The sequence below is a fragment of the Pterocles gutturalis genome, unplaced genomic scaffold (assembly GCF_000699245.1).
Source record: "Pterocles gutturalis isolate BGI_N339 unplaced genomic scaffold, ASM69924v1 scaffold32688, whole genome shotgun sequence".
In the NCBI taxonomy this organism is placed as follows: Eukaryota; Metazoa; Chordata; class Aves; order Pterocliformes; family Pteroclidae; genus Pterocles; species Pterocles gutturalis.
Window position 1 is genome coordinate 6,679 of NW_010126716.1, and position 16,348 is coordinate 23,026.

A 16,348-nucleotide genomic window follows, 5' to 3' on the forward strand; every position below is an offset into this window, starting at 1 on the left:
AACTCTTGCTTATGACTGCTTTCAGATTGATGAAGTTGCCAATATCAATGACATGGATGAGTACATTGAGTTACTGTACGAGGACATTCCTGACAAGGTGCGTGGCTCTGCCCTTATCCTGCAGCTGGCTAGGAATCCTGATAATTTGGAAGAACTGCTTATCAATGGTAATTTTAAAACCCAGTGCTAACTTATTTTAATGTTGTGCTGTTTATTTGTATATCAAGGGAAAAGTAGTCCACCTTTAATTTGGGCTTTTCTGTAGTTTGCTAGGCTTTGCTTCTCAGTACGTAATAAGCTGGCTGTCAAAGCCCAGTTGGATGTCTCTGCAAATGGATGCTTCTCAGGCTGTTCTTAGGTGGGCCTAACACAGAAATCTTCCTGGCTCAATAGAGGTCTGTTTTTTTCTGATCCTAGTTATTTTCACGCTAAATTAACTTCAGTTGTCATTGCTGCTGGAGCCAAGAGAGTGTAGAGTTGTATCCTGAAGATCAGGAAACTTGCTTTGAAAATGGGATTTGCAGGCTGACATAATTACAGGTGTCCAGTTTCCAAGAGAATTAGTAAACTGAATGTGGATGCATCAGACAAGTCTTTCACTAGTACATCATACTCCTTTTGCTTATGGATCCATTTTAATATCTTACCAGAATGCACGCTATGGCATTCACGTTGCTGTCGTTTTGTGTCTGTGTACATATGTGCTGTGCCATGTGCATTTTGAGAGATACATCTGTGTGGAATTGTATGTGTTTGTAAATATGTATGTGTGCATGTACATACATTCTCCTTTCCCATTTTCACACCTCTTCTGGGTGCGATAAAAGGACCTTATAGTCTGTAAAGGTGTCAGGCAAACAAAAGGTAAGGGCAATTCAAACCAGACTTCCAAAATGATGGTAGGTTTGTCTTGTTAATTTAGTCTTTTTTTTTCTATGCCCCCTTTGCCTTTTTTTTACTGGGCCCTTATACCCCCGCATTCCTCGAGTAAATGATGACTCCAGTATGTACTCTACCCACTCTGCAACGTCAGCAAGATTAGTGTAAGAATTGGAATGGGAGAATGGTAAGCCATTGGCTTGTCTCCATGAGTTGTTGTGAATATTCTAGTGCTTGAAATTGCCAGTTGCTGCTTTTCTCATTTTCATCGTGAGACGTGGTGTATGTGAAGAGGGGCTAGATAAGGGAAAGTGAACGGAAAAGATAAGTGATTCAGAGAGGAAAAGTAAGCTGAAGTGTGATAAGAAATATAAACCAAATTATTAAATAATACAAAATTGCTACCGGGGGGAAAAATAAATAAAGTGGTGGATGAAAAATGATAGGTGCCAAGGTAGAGTTTCAAGGGGATTTGGAAGTGAATTTGGTGATGTTCTAGGTAAGTGCCACAGTGTAATATGGAACATACAGGTGGCAGAGACCACAAGATCTTAAGGTTAGCTGTAGTTTTAAGATGACTTCAGTGTTTGGTTGCAGTTTCCTTGCATGTCACCTCGTTTTAGGTTTTGTGACTGGATGACCACCCAGAGTATTTTTGATTTTATTACCATCTCCAAACAGAACTGAAAATCTGTTAGAAAACTGATAGATGTAGAATAAGGTGTATTCAAATTCTGAGTCTCACAAGAAGAAAGGAGGGAGGTGAAATGCTGATGCACATCTAAATCTTATTTTACTTCAGAAACTGCCCTGGGTGCATTGGCTAGAGTGCTGAGGGAAGACTGGAAACAAAGTGTGGAACTTGCTACCAATATAATTTATATTTTCTTCTGCTTTTCAAGGTGAGTGCAGAGTCCCTTTGTGTAGGGACAGAAGGAACTTTTCTCTGCTTAGTGGCTTTTCATTTGTTTTTTTGCACCGCACTGCAAAACCTCACTGAAACAGGAAGAAAATTCGCTGAGATGGAAACACACTTTTTATAAATGACAAAATTGAGGCACAAAAAGAACTCCCATGGCGAGGCAGCATGTAGTAGAGCTTGGAAGAAATGAGTAAGGACTCTGACCCATAACTGACACCTTTTATTTCCCTCAGCGTCTCTACAGGGAAGAAATGGTATTCAAAACTGAAGTGAGTGCTTCCTATTATTTAGATATGCCAGTGTTTCAGCATACCCTGCCTAGAAATAATTCAAATGGAATTTGCATTGCAACTTGATTTTAGATCTCTATTTCTGGTGAGTAGAGGGTTCTCTGAAGCACTTAAAATACGAAAAGTGAGCCTGATTAGAAAACATTTTCCTTTATGCATATGTTTTTATTCTGACTTGGACCAACACACTGTTGCTTGTCCTTCTACAAGTTTGGAAAAAATATTTGTGCTTTCAGGATTTGTTTTTGTTTTGAAATAATTTTCCCATAGAGATGTGTTGCAATGGAGCACAGAGTAAATACCTTTTTTCAAAGCTTCATGTGGTGCATAGTGTGGACATCGCTACCATAGATACCTAAGCAGATTTGGGGTTGTTTGCATTTATTTTTTTCCTCAAAGGTCTTTTTTCTTCAATGTAGTTTCTCTCAATTCCATGGAATAATCACACACTACAAAATTGGAGCTTTATGTATGAATATCATAGACCATGAACTGAAGAGACATGAACTTTGGCAGGAAGAACTTACTAAAAAGAAGAAAGCTGATATCCTTTTGATATGCGTGGGCAGCTTGAGGGCTTCTGACAGCTTCTGAGTAGCTGTTGTTGAGTTCTATGAGATGAGCATACAGCAACTTCTGTGAAAGCAGTAGACTTTACTAGAAAGTGCAAAATACAATTAAAGATACAAAAAAGACCAAGTGTGAGGAGTTTGGGCTGCTGAAGAGATTAAGCTGAAGTTTCTAAAACAACACAAGAAAAAATGTTTTATTGTATGTCTTGGGAACATTTTTGATGACTATTAGGATACATCCAGGACCAGAAGGAGAAAAAAAATCATTCTGTAGATTATAGGTGTAGCGAGCCATTGCTTAGGTAGTGTCTGTGGCTGTTCCATAGATCTCTTGCTTTGTACCACTGATTGCATGACACCTTAGGTGACTACTGTCCTCAAGACCGTATAACTTTTATCTGAACTCCTTAACTTCTGCAATTTACTTGATGAAGATCCTGAAAATCAAACCTTGAAAAAGGACTATGAGAAAACTTACAAGAAATATCAAGGGCTGGTGGTCAAGCAGGAACAGCTGCTCAGAGGTACCAAATCCAAACAGCACATTATTTCCTTGTTGGTAAACATGGGTAGAGGATTCTGTTGGATGCTTGTTATAACCAGGATGCCTTAAACATACTCAACGTTTGGATGAATATGGAAGAGCATGGCCAAACAACAGGGAGAAGATGAGTACTTAATCAGATTGTTTGACAATATGCTAACAATTTTTCGAGTGATCTGTCAGTCTTAGAGGAAAAATAGCAAAAGTGATCAACTTTCCTTTGCTCATGATGTTGGTTTGGGAGGAGCTGGGTATTATGGTTTTGTACCTTTGATTTTTTTTTTTTTTAACCTAGCCTAACTTAGCCTGTATCTCACTCAAGTTGAATAGCTTTCACTCCCTCTCAGGTTTTGTACTAAAATACACTTAATGTTAGATTGAAATGATCTGAGTGGCAGAGCTTTCCCGGGAAGGACTTTTTAATGGTTCCCATTGGAATTAAAAGAAAAAAAATACGAAAACCTTTTAGTAATCATAGTTTGTTTGGTTTTTTTTTTCCCAAAGCCACTATTAGAATTAATCTTCTTAATGCTTTCTAAACAGGAATAAAAAGTATTCATGGTCAGTTTCCTTCAAAATATGTTGGGAAGGGAGCAGAATGCTTCTGAAATTCTTGTCGTAAGCACTTTATGGGTGTATAGAGACTTGTTTAGTTCTGTTGTCTCTGATCTGTTTGTATGATTTGTATTGGACTTTGTTAGTTGCACTTTACCTGCTCCTGAATCTTGCTGAGGACACTCGCACTGAGCTGAAGATGAGAAACAAGAACATTGTCCACATGTTAGTGAAAGCACTGGACCGTGATAATTTTGAGCTGCTTATCCTGGTTGTATCTTTCTTGAAGAAGCTCAGCATTTTTATGGAGAACAAAAATGATATGGTAAGGCTCATAGCACTCTACTGCAGTATCGGAAAGGTATGGACTCTGAAAACTCTGTGTGGTTGGAGGGAAGAGGGAGACATTTCTGTCCCCACCCAGTCCATAGCACTGATTATCCTCTTTCATGACTAGTAAAATGAGTAAAAGAAAAGAAGTACATCATCTAGCCATAACATACTGAAAAAAATTTTTCAAGAACTGTCATCCCAAACAGTGAAGCTACCTCAAAATATGATCTATGAAATTCCAAATTTTGAAGTCAGCACCCCAAAGTCTTGTCATACCCCCCCCACTTTTGGAGATGCTCATGACAATTGTTCCGAACTAGACTATTTTGACAACATATTATTTCTTTGCTGCATATTGTCTTGGAAAGAGGGACAGTTGTCCTTCTGCAGTTTGTGAGACTAGTTTACTTATTTCCTTGGTCAGCTTGGACTTCAAAGGTACCTCACAACTGTTTCTTCATGTTGCCAGTAGCTCCTAAGAACCGGAGGCAATGTTATGTGAAGTCTCAGACTTTGGAAACTGTAGCGTATTTTTCTTTATGACTTTAAGCTCTAGCCAAGTATCTCCTTTACTGATTTCCAGTGGCTTTTAGTAGATACATGCCTTCACTTCTGTGCCTTTATGCCAAAATGGTAAATTTTCTTTATCCAAGAGGTAATCTGAGATTAATGTTACACTTAGATTCGGAGATGAAAAGATCTGTGTAAATGCAATAGGAAATTAATTGCATCTTTGTTACTGGAACTGTCATTTGCATGCATATGCACTGAACACTGTAGACAAGAGGTATCTCCCTTATTTATATATGGGTATCCTATTTCTTAATAAAAGTCAGACACCAAGTATGCATTTTTAGGGGAATGTAGATTGTTTATCAGGTGATGGGTCGTTGATTTCATTTATGTTTGTGTAGTGCCCTGAAGGACTTTATTAGGAAAATAAGGATTAGCTCTCCAGCCCTCTGATTTGCTGGCACGCTTTCCACATTCCATTTGATTTAGCGGAAAGACAAATGAAACAAAATTGGTGAATTTACTTTATTGCAGAGCGTTTTAACAGTTTTGAAAGACTTTTAAAAAGGTTTGTATGCTTCAGGTCAGCTGTCTTTTCTTACTGATAAAAGCATTTAAAAAATGTTTTTGAAGTAATTTAAAATAATAGTAATAAAGGTGGTTTTTTTCTCTGCAATATTACTAAGGAAAGTTACCAGTGAAGGAGAAGGTGTTCTAATATTTATATCATGCAATAACACAAAAATGTCAAAGGCAAAATGAAACAAGATTAGTTGTGCCACGCCTGATTCTAAGTAAAACTGAATAATCCATGCATATTTATAGCACATTCTTTCCTTCGGTATTCAAGTGCCATATTAAATTCAAAGCAGTGAAGCAGGAATTCTTGCTATCTGTTGTTTTTGATCAAAGGTATCCACTATGCTGTATATGGAGAGCTGGGGTTTCTTTTCTCAGTATTCATTCTGCATGTATTTATAACTGGAAGGCTAGTTACATACATGCAAAAGTTTGGAGAATGCAGAGTAATTTTATGTGCCTCCTGGCCAAAGAAGGTTCTGGCAAACAAAAAATGAATGTATTTAAAATATTATGTCCAATAAAAGCAGAGAAGTCTTGCCACCCAATGCTCAGATGTCTTTTCTGGCTGGTAAAGTGAACATGATCACAGGAACTGGTGCCACTTCTCAGTTCCTGGATTCCACTTTTTAATTTGAAAGTGATACATGTTTCAAGATTACTTTCATGCTTTTATTAAATTAATGTACAGGACAGCATGGCTTTTTTGAGAGTACATGCAAAGTTCCATCTAGGGGTTCATTTGAAAATCATAATGAAAGGTCTCAAATTCTTTTTGGATGCCAATTTTCTGTCTTTCTTGGTTGGGTATCTCTTTGACTCTAATGTCAGTTGCTCCAGGGTTGCTTGTGTTTAAGTTTAAATGAGTTCCCACCCTCCCTAATCTAGTCTTGCAAGTGATGTCTTGACCACATTCTTACAGTGTTCCAACTGTGAGCAATATTTCCAGGACATGCGAACGGTTTGATTCAAAAACTTTAAAAATCAACATTAACTGGTAACACAATCTAGAAGACTTCGACCACAAAGACATAAGCAAAGCTGCTTCGGATGAAAATGCATTGACAGTCACTCTTACGGGTACAAATTGGATATGTATTTGCAAATGCATGCATATGAATATATAACATGCTGAGGGGGCTTTTACATTGAAGACAAAGCTAAGTTTGGATGGATTATGGATTTTTCTTTTTCTTGCTGTACAGGTTGAAATGGATATTGTTGAAAAACTTGTGAAAATGGTACCCTGTGAACATGAAGACCTGCAAAAAAAAACGACTCTTACTAAACCTCTCCTTTGACACAGGCCTGAGAAATAAAATGGTACAAGTTGGTCTGCTTCCCAAACTCACTGCGCTTCTAGGTATGTTTTCTTCTGTTCTAACATAAACATTTCAGCAGGGACAGTGAAGCTGTTTCGATCATGATACAGCGTGCCTAAAAGTTGCTACATGACTTTTCTCTTTGTGAAATAACTTCCTCACTACTCCCAACTTTTTAGCATTCAGATCATCTTTTCAGGTGCAGGTTTAAAGGGAAGTTTAAAATAGTGTGTTTCCCAGTAGATTTATTGCTGGGTTCTCTTAAACTGATGAATGAGTCTTCTGGCCTTTAAAAATAGCTTTGATAACTACCTGAAAACCATGTGAGCTGACACATGGATGATTCTTGTAATTTTGGGGGAGCACCCAGGAAAAATAGCCAGCAACGTCATGGAGCTTAGCTGATGGAGATACCAACTACCTTTTTGCTTTTATGAAACTTGATAAAGCTGCTGCATCTTGTTACCTTAATGGTGCAGATAGATCAGAAATTTCCCAGCTTTGTCAGCTTCAACTCCAGGCAGTACTGATTTTTAGACTTTCAGCTTGGCAGTCTGCAACTTTTGTTAAGATCATGTGAGTACTTCAGATACAAGTTCCATAGGGGAAAGCTGCGGAGCTTGAAAAAAGCAGAGAATTGTCTAATTTGATCATTGCTGTGCACTGGAGTTCTCAGGAGGGAGCTTTTGTTGCCCCTTGTGTGCTCTTTGGCTGATACTATCTAGAGGCTGCTCTGGTAGATATACTAAATGTTTAGCAGGATTTAGCCATAAGAATTGCTGAGCACTCATTTTTAAGGGGGAGTTGAGAGTCTTGTATTGTGGAGCCCTAAATGCATGAAACACTGATGCAAGCCATTGTTAAAGCTTTCTGAGATATGTTGGGTTTGGGATGTACTAAATCCAGTGCAGCTGGTATATGCAGACGTGATTGGAACAAGTGGAATGTGATGGTGAATCTATGAGCTTTCTCCCCTACCTTTGTATAGGCTCTTAGGATTGTTTGCCTTCTCAATTTTACATTCAACCTCAACATGGCCTTATTGCTGTTTAGTATACAAGCTAATAGCATGAAAATTTGCACTGCTTTGGAAACCTTAATCCTGTCTGTGATTAATGTAACAGCTACCTGATATATCTTGAAATGCTCAGGTCTTTTTATGCTTTCTGCCCCACAACCATGTTTGCACTTTATATCTTCCTCTGGGCTGAGCTAGAAAGAATAAAAATGGCATTTGGAATCTCTCTTTATACTTTTTTTCCTCAAGACCATGTTATTTGGCAGTAAAATGAGAAGTGGAAGCTGGTCAGAAAATATATTTTCTCTTATTTGAGGGAAGATCTGGCTAGGTAGTCTGGTTCAGTTTGGATCATAAGCTTTTTGGAGCAGGAACTTGTCTCTTGCTGGTACAGCAGCTAGAGCTGTGGTCCAAGGCTGGGGCTCATGGATGCTTGTCACCCCAAGCAATGGCACAACACAGATCGCTGAGAAGTCCCTGCTTCCAGAAATTCCCCATTTAATATTAGAGTCAGACTAAACTCAGCAGTTAGGTATCTGCTTTCCAGTGTCTGATTCTAATGTGGAGAGGGGAATTTCTTTTCAAATGCTGTTCTCATGGAGCTGTTTAGCTCATGAGAACTGGCTGCTAAAATTGCAGTCTGTTCCTGAAGTGCCTGTTAGGGTAATCTACAGCAAGTTCTACTAGTACTTCCAGAAGCTTTGCTGTCTCTTTGGCTCCACGGGTGGTGGTTCTTTCCTTGACTTGGAGGTTTTTGACTTTTTTTTTTTCTTTTTTAATTATTATTATTACTTTGCATAGAAGCATGTGCTGTTTGCCCTATCTCCTCATTGTAGAATTGCTTGATACTTACTTTGCAGTGTGCTGGTTAGAAAATGTAGGTAGAAGTATTGTCTATTAATTGTTTCTTAAGCCAGCTCTGTAATTCATGAGACTTTTCATAATATGGTGATTCAAATAATTCTCAAATATATCACTTTGTGTATCCTGTCTCAGGGAAGCTTGCAACCTTAATAATAAAATAATCATGTGCCAGATGCCCCTTTTATACAGGTTATTTGAGTATTAAACACACATTATTCAAGTCAGTACCCTTCGGCTTACATTTGCAGGTCACCTTAAAGTGCTAACACACCTCAACAGCTGTTGACAAGTTACCATACAGCTCCTAATGCCAAGAGGTCAAGTTTGTTGACTCAGCCTACTGAAATTTAACATTTGTGCATGCTGTGCCTTTGAGTCTTTAGCACTGGGTTTGGGATGAGTATAAATTAAGTGTAGTAGGTGTTTAAGGGTAGAATTGAGATTGCAAAGAAGTCAAGGACAGGATTTGTCAGGCAGCGGTTTAGGGCTAAGGGCTGAGGTGGCTGCAGTCTGCAGTTCTGGAAGATGTCTCGCTTTCCCAAGGAACATTTAGTGTCTTGGGAGCAGGCAGGCTCTAAATGGAGGTGGAAGATGGAAGCTGGAAGCAGAGGGGGTAGACTGGCTTCAACTGAGCTATCAGGAATGGACAAGTATGGCATGGATACGTCAGAGAAGGACAATCTTCTTTCTTTCCCTCTCGCTCCAGAGCGTTGAGGCTGCTGTTGAAAGCATGGACATGAGAAATTCTGCTTCGTCGTGGTTTCCATTTTAATTAGCCTTTTCTTTTTAATAGTGCCAATGCCTGCTTCCCCATGTAGCTTTGCCAGTCAACACCACTTGCTAGTTTTCGCGGCTTCTCTTCACAAGTCTGAAGTATTGTATATGACAAGACTCCTCTTGCTCCCTCCAGGCACCCGAGTTAATTAACTACAGCTGATCTTTGTTATGCTCTGAATGTCAAAGAACTGGGTGCAGTTGAAGGAAATTTGGCTTCAGACTTGAGATCAGAAACTGAAGCAGGGCTGCGGAGGTCTATGAGATATAGCAGGCTGGATTTGGGTTTTTTCCGTACACAAGCTGCTTGAAGAGATATGAAAAGTGATTTTGTTGATTTGTGTGACTTCAGCTCTTTAAGAAAACCTTGTAATTGCTGAGTCACCAGGGCCTTGGGGAGAGCATTTTTTGTACTGGTGGCTTTGCTTTAATACTTAGAAACTCTGTTTGCAGAGTGATCTTTCTTTTATATACATTCTCTGTGTGCATGCTTTATATGCCAGTGTGTGTGAAGTATGGCTTCAGTGGATGAAGATGAGAATTCATATGAATTCACCACATTGTTTAGATATTTGCTTGAAATGTGGAAAACACAGATTCAGTGTCCTTTAATCATCACCTCAGAAGGAGATGCCAAAGCAGCATGCTATGGACTATTCTGTGGAGGTTTGCTTCACTCTTGTGCTCTCATTTGTCTTTGCGTGGCCTAAGTGAAGTGGAGTAGAGGACTGACTTGCTCCAATTACCATAGAGTTTGGTGGTTCATGTATTTGCTTGTAGAAAGTACTCTCACTGAAAGGGGGAAATGTAGAGCTGAGCTTTAAGAAAAGATTCACATCCTTCCTTTATCCCTGGGAATGTTCTTCCACAGTTGGAGAGAAGGCAAGTGTTACCTTTTTTCATAATTCTTCCCCTGGATGTGTGATTGGTTTCTAAAGCAAATGCCCTGGCAGCAAACAGAAGAAAACATTGTCTACAAGGAAGAATAAAAAAAAAAAAAAAACCTCACTTCTTGTTTGGACCAAATCCACTTTGTTTTTCAGTTAACTGGCCAAACCAAATACAAAATTTTTAGTACAGCTCTCTTAAATATACGCACAGCTTGTGATTCACATTCTTCTAATAAGGGTGCTATTTTGCGCTGTGTCTGAGTGGTTTCTTAGCCTTTGTGAAGCGAGACAAATAGTTCTCCATTCTCCACGAGAACAGCAGGCAGTTTGTATGGCAGAACCAGCTGAGCGCTGCTGTGCGTGTTATGGCAGGCTGCAAAATCTTGTTGGTGGACCCCTGTTCAGAACAAGCTCCTGGCAGTATGTGGGTGTGGCAGCCAGTGCTCCGGTTTCCGCGTCCACCTGTGAGTTAGTTATTCTTCTCAAAAGGATATAAATGATAGGGAATGGTGAAAAAGCTTGTGGCATCTGTGTTGCTGCTCAAAGGGTGAAAGGAGTAGGTCTGCCTGCTTGCAGGGAACAAGCAGTTTTGCTGTGCTGTGGGCGTTCATCCCTTTGAGCTGCTGGAGAGTTTTTAGGTGTACTGAATGCAGATTGTCTTGAAATGCCATTTTGTTTTCATTCACTTCCCAGTGCAAGCCATGCTTAAAGAATTAAAACCTGTTATGCTTGGAAGTCAGACTGAAGTGCCTCTTATTGGTTGTTCAAAATTACTAGCTGCTTTTAAAAATCAAGGGCTGATTGAACACAGGTATTGGTGACCTGAAAAATGTCCCAAAACAGTACCAAATGGGACATGGAGTGCAGAAGGGTTGTGCATATCACTGTGACAGTGTTACACAGTGCCCCGGTGTTCAATCACAAAAAGTTTTTAGGTGGTGATGGACATCATTCTCTGATGGTTTACAGTACAGATTACAGTGACTGAAAGAAAATTGGCTTTGTGGATTTGTGTTTATCCAAGTAGATGGGCGTTTGTCATACAGTACTCTGAAATACAGTGTGATCTGTCCCAAGTAGCAGTAGCACATTTTTGCCAGTCAGAATATGTATCAAGCCTATATGCCATATTAATGTGAGCATCCTGGCCTGATGTTGTTAATTTCTTGGTTTTCCAAGACTTAGTATCAGCACACTGAGAAACAGTAGCCACCTGATCTTACATAGAAGTCTAAGGGCTGTGCAATAGATTGCAGACTCCAAAGCAGGTCAGACTTTTCTGTTATGAGTTCTGTTTAGACTGGAGGTAGCCAGAGCAGAGGGTAGGCTTGACGGTCTGATTTATCCTCACGGAAGAGCCTGTCTTCGTGAGGTTAGTTGATATAATTTTTGAGAGTTTTATTATCTAAAATCTTTTCTGGAAACTCCTGAAATTCCTCTGATATTTTTTTCCATTCTTTACAAGTTAGGTTTAATAAGCAATCAAAGAATTGCCCAACAGTTGTATGCTGGGTTTCTTAACGATCAAATCTTGATATGGTATGCAGCCAAGATGGATTATATGTTGACTGATGTTTGAAAACACAAGAAGTACTTTGCTCTCTAATTAATGGAAGGCTGTGGGTTTTTAAGGTTCTATTGCTTTTATGAAAATTTCTTTTAAGAAGGCTTAAAGTAGATGTGTTCTTTTTATGAGTTCACTTGGCCTTTTCGTAATGAACTTATTATGGAGCTTCACACATCTGTTGAAAAATGGAGCTTCTTATAGGCTACTGCAGTGTTTTTTCTGACTTTAATAGGCCTCGTTTATCCTATAAAGAAACATACATTTTCTTACCTGATCAAGTGGGCAAACAATAGGGGTCAGATGTGGCAAAGACCCTAACAAAAAGCACATGTCCAGCCATCAGGGTGAGGTAAAGTCATATCGGGATTGCTTGAAGTTATTAATGGCAGTAAAATTTATGCTTCCTCCTGTTTTCCCAATTAAATTGAGAAACCTTTTTTCCCCGAAGGTGACTCTGCAGCAGCTGGTTCCAATACTTGTTGTGTGAATATTGCCTGGGGTGTCTCCATTCCTTTATAGTAGAGGCTGGCTGAAGCACATTAAGTAACAGTTCACCTACAGGGACCAGTCTGTTGGAAAGCAGTAATTATTAAAGGATTTATTTTAATGGTAGTTTTTTTTTTTTTATCAGATGTGGTGAGTATGGCCAAGGCTTAAAAAAACCCCAAACAAACCACAGCAACAACCAAACAAAAAAACACCACCAAAAGAAACACAAAACAAAACATCTCTTAACATTCAACATCTGAATCCTTAGTAGAAGTGCAAATAAACCTAGCATGTCTAACTGACCGAAGGAAAGTGTTGGGTGCAGAATGTGTCTTAGAACCCAGCACTTGTTTAGGTACCTTAACTATGGATTAGACAGTGAACTGTAGTAGTATTAAAGAAAAAATGTCTTCTGATGTTGAAAAATACAGATTTCAAAGTGGAGAGACGTCAGTATTGCTAATAATTGTGTTTGAAGCAGCAATAGAATCCCAACTAACTTTAAGGTAAAAGCATTCAGGATATTCCTGCTTCATGCTACCGGTAAATTGTAATGAGTTATCAGGAAAGAATAAGAGAAATTAATAACATCATATTTTTTAATAAGTTTACAAGCTTTTGAGTCTATTGTCTAAGGCTTTTCTGACTCCTTTAACACTGTCCAGGGATGGAAACAGTGTTCTTCCATTTTTGTAGCTCTTACAGGTAGATCCTTGCTAATCTGAACACTCATCCTTTTGACTGTTCAGGTGGGTGAAAGCTCATTGCTGTGGTGTGCCGCTCACCAGTGCACGTCTGTTGTTAGCTGTGCTATGAGCTTTTTTGATTAAGAGGATAACTTTGGTGAAACTAACTTCGTGAGTGTTGACTGAAAATAGAAATGCTTCTGGCAGCAGCAAGGACAGAAGTGGAGAGAAGAAACAAGAAGATTGGAAGAAATGTTTTTAAAGCCAAGAAGTCTGAATATTCTCCAGTAATTGTAATTTCGGCAGTTAATGTAGTTGAATGACATATAGTGCAGATATGGCAAAAATTATGCATGTCCTATAAATTTTCATTTAATTGTATAACATTTTATCTATGTAGCTTGGTGGAGACTTCTAAAGGAATACCCTTGTGTGGAATTTTTTCCACCTGCTTTGGGAGTGGGTGTTTTCTTAGTTTGATTCAAACTAAGAACTGTCTCTTTTAATTTCCAGTTTCTTATAATAATGGTAGTTCATTCTTTTTCTATATCTTGCTGTCTTCCTTGGTCATAGCCTGACCCAAAACGTATTTCTTTTGTGGAGAAAAGAGATGTAGCTTTATCTTCTTCCTTCAGGGATAGTCCTGTTGCCTCCTGTTTCCTCTCTAATCTGAACTTCTAGTTGATTTATCTCTGGTTTGTGCAGTATATGGGAAATTGCAAGCAATCAGCTTCCAATTTCTGTGTGGCTTCACATGAGTTCAAGTATGATTTGTTGTAGGACATCCTAAACAACAAAAATGTTTTATTTTCCTGTAAGATAAGCCTCAAAAAAGGGCATATCTAAATTTAGCAGTGTGTTATCTACTCAGTGGCTATGCTTTGCTGTCTTTTATGAGTAGCAATACTGCAGTGAGGTGTTCACTGTATATTTTCCAGTCTGTCTTGCATAGAGTTCCTGGCAGAGAAATCGAGCCCGGGGCTCTAGATGTGCAGCTTTATTTTTGTCTATAGCTGTAACATTAAATAACTCAAACTAAATCCTAAATTAGTCATTTGTTGGTTCGTCAGCTTAGGATTTATCATTATAATTCCTTCTTTGTTTCCCAGAAAAAATGTTCTATGCATGTTTCAGGTGCGGCATCTACTTAGTTCTTTGGGGGGGTGGGGGAAACCAAAACCCCAACCATGGCAAAATCAGGGTTTTAAGTTAGGCTTATGGTATGAAGCCAGCTTCAAATAACATAAAACTGGCACAAGAGGGGTTATTAGTATGTAATTAATATCATAATGTATTATTTACAATGCCTAGTCTCCCTGAGTATGAGCAGATTTGAAAATTCTTCTAGGTTCTCTTGATAAAATAAGCTGATATATCCAATACGATCTATATTTACATATGTAAATCAAACCAATATGTGTCTAAACCACATATGGAGTAACTTAGTCCAACTGTCTGAGAGCTGGTTGCAAGGAATAATATGGGATGGAGGTAAGCAGAGATACCTTTCTCTCACTTTTTTCCTAAGATCGCTGCTAATTATGATACATGTGAATAAACTCTTGATTTCAGTGTTTTCTGACAGTAGTATGAGACAGTGTGTAGATCTGATATTCAATTTGTGACATTCTTATCCATCTTGATTTCTTATTTGCCTAATTCTGCAGCAGATTTGACTTGAGAGTATCAGAGTTTGAAACTGAAGATTTACTCTGCCATTTTAATAGCATTTACCTTCATTTGTGTTCTGGTTTGGATTTAGTGTAGTTAATGTTTTGCACATGAGTTGGATTGGGTATATGTCGTATCTAATGCAGAGACATTGATGATTCCATTAGAAATTATAGCTACTTGAATTACTGATAGTGTTACATTTGAATAATTTTGCCCATAATTTATATTCTCACTTTTACTTTGGCATTTGAAAGCTGAATGCTGCTGCTGCAACTCAGATTTGCATTTCAGTTTTACTGCTTTAGATTTTGTCTTTTGTTATCATGGAGCTACTGGAGGATTTTTTCATTTTAAGCACACGGACTCAACCAAAATGTAGGACCTGATCTCGTGATCAAGAAATAGTATTTTTTTTCTTCTGTTACTAATACCATTTAGATCTTTAACCTTAGTAAGAACTAGACATGGAATTCAGACATTAGTCCACAGAACTGGCACATGGCTTCTTATTAATGTTCAAAGGCTAAAATCTGAAGCCATTTTGAACTCAGAACCCATCATGTATTTATTTCCCTCTCTAATTTGCAGAAAACTAGTTGTGAAAACAGCCCGAGGGACCTGATATTTTTCCATCCCAGCTGCTCCAGCTGAACTACAGCTGCAAAAAAAATCTAAGTATTGTTTCTATAAACTGTTGAGTGTATTTTATAACACAATAATTCCCACAAAATCAGTAACTGCAGTTAATGACCGGTTTGTTAAGGCATTAACTGCACTCAGCTGGGAATGACCAATTTTTTCTGGAATGGCTGTATAAGAACTAAGGATAATTCAGTAACACTTTCAAATAATTATTTCGTTAATTAATGGTAAATTCTTGTGGAAATCCTATCAAAGTACTTGTGACCCCCACATTTTAATATCCAATGAGTTCATTATGATTCATGTTTTAGTGCCATAAATACCAGAAGAATCCATAATGACTAGGCCATTATTTTGCAGGGCTGCTCTTACTGCTTTAGGCCATTTGGCTATTCCACCTTCAGTCATAAAAAGCTTGATGCTCAAAACTACCAGCATTTGTAGGCCACAAATTTCTGGCACCCCACCAAAACTTTGGTGATTTTTTTTTATGAACACATTTGGCAGAGATCTGTTTTTTCTTTTCTTTCTCTTGCTTTTTCTAGTTAAGGAAATAATTGATGCCTACTGTACCAAGTCGTAAGGAAGTCTTTCTTGCAGTGTCTGATTTTTCATGTGTGGCCTTCAGAAGTGGTCAAAAATAGCAGGAAAGGTGTCACTTCCATGCTTTGGAAAGCTGTTCTCCAGCCAGGTACTGGGCAGGGTTTGGAATTTTTACAGCCAAGTCTCTAAACAATGATTTACTTATGGATTTATTCATTAGCATTCAGATGAGTATAAAATAATAATAATAAAAAGTAAGCATGGCATATTCATGTTATAGTGAGTAGCTGTCAGCTTTTGGGAGTGAAGTTCCTATGTAAAGGATGGCAATTGCCTTGGTGGGTTTTTCAAACAGCCTGTCATTTCTTACCCTTTTATACAATCTTCAGCTTGCAAGATGATGCTTAGTGTTTAAAATGCTGTAGCTGTTGAATCTGTTCTCTTCCTGATCTTTGACAAACTAGTTATGCATGGTTTCCAGTCAACTTTCCAACAGGCTCTGTGCTTCCTGGTTGGGTACGAGATTTAACAATTGCATTAAATCATGCTGGCTCTGCTTAGAAACAACGACCTCCTCTTGGTTTTCCTGAAGCATTTGATTCTTTGGATCATGAGTTGCTGCTGTTTTGCATGAGAACTGAAAGAAGTCAGGAGGTTCTGCTTTTCTCCACCAAAGTGCTTCCGTAGGGAAA

At 38.5% G+C, this 16,348-nt stretch overlaps 1 protein-coding gene across 1 annotated transcript in view; it reads left to right on the plus strand.

The window, feature by feature from the left end:
- KIFAP3 (kinesin-associated protein 3) overlaps positions 1–16,348 on the plus strand; it is a 64,096-nt gene that overhangs the window by 3,154 nt on the left and 44,594 nt on the right. The window contains 7 exon segments of the mRNA XM_010079073.1: positions 26–167; positions 1,682–1,781; positions 2,511–2,635; positions 3,089–3,187; positions 3,909–4,087; positions 6,393–6,454; positions 6,456–6,550. Of these exon segments, the coding sequence (XP_010077375.1) occupies positions 26–167; positions 1,682–1,781; positions 2,511–2,635; positions 3,089–3,187; positions 3,909–4,087; positions 6,393–6,454; positions 6,456–6,550 (802 nt within the window).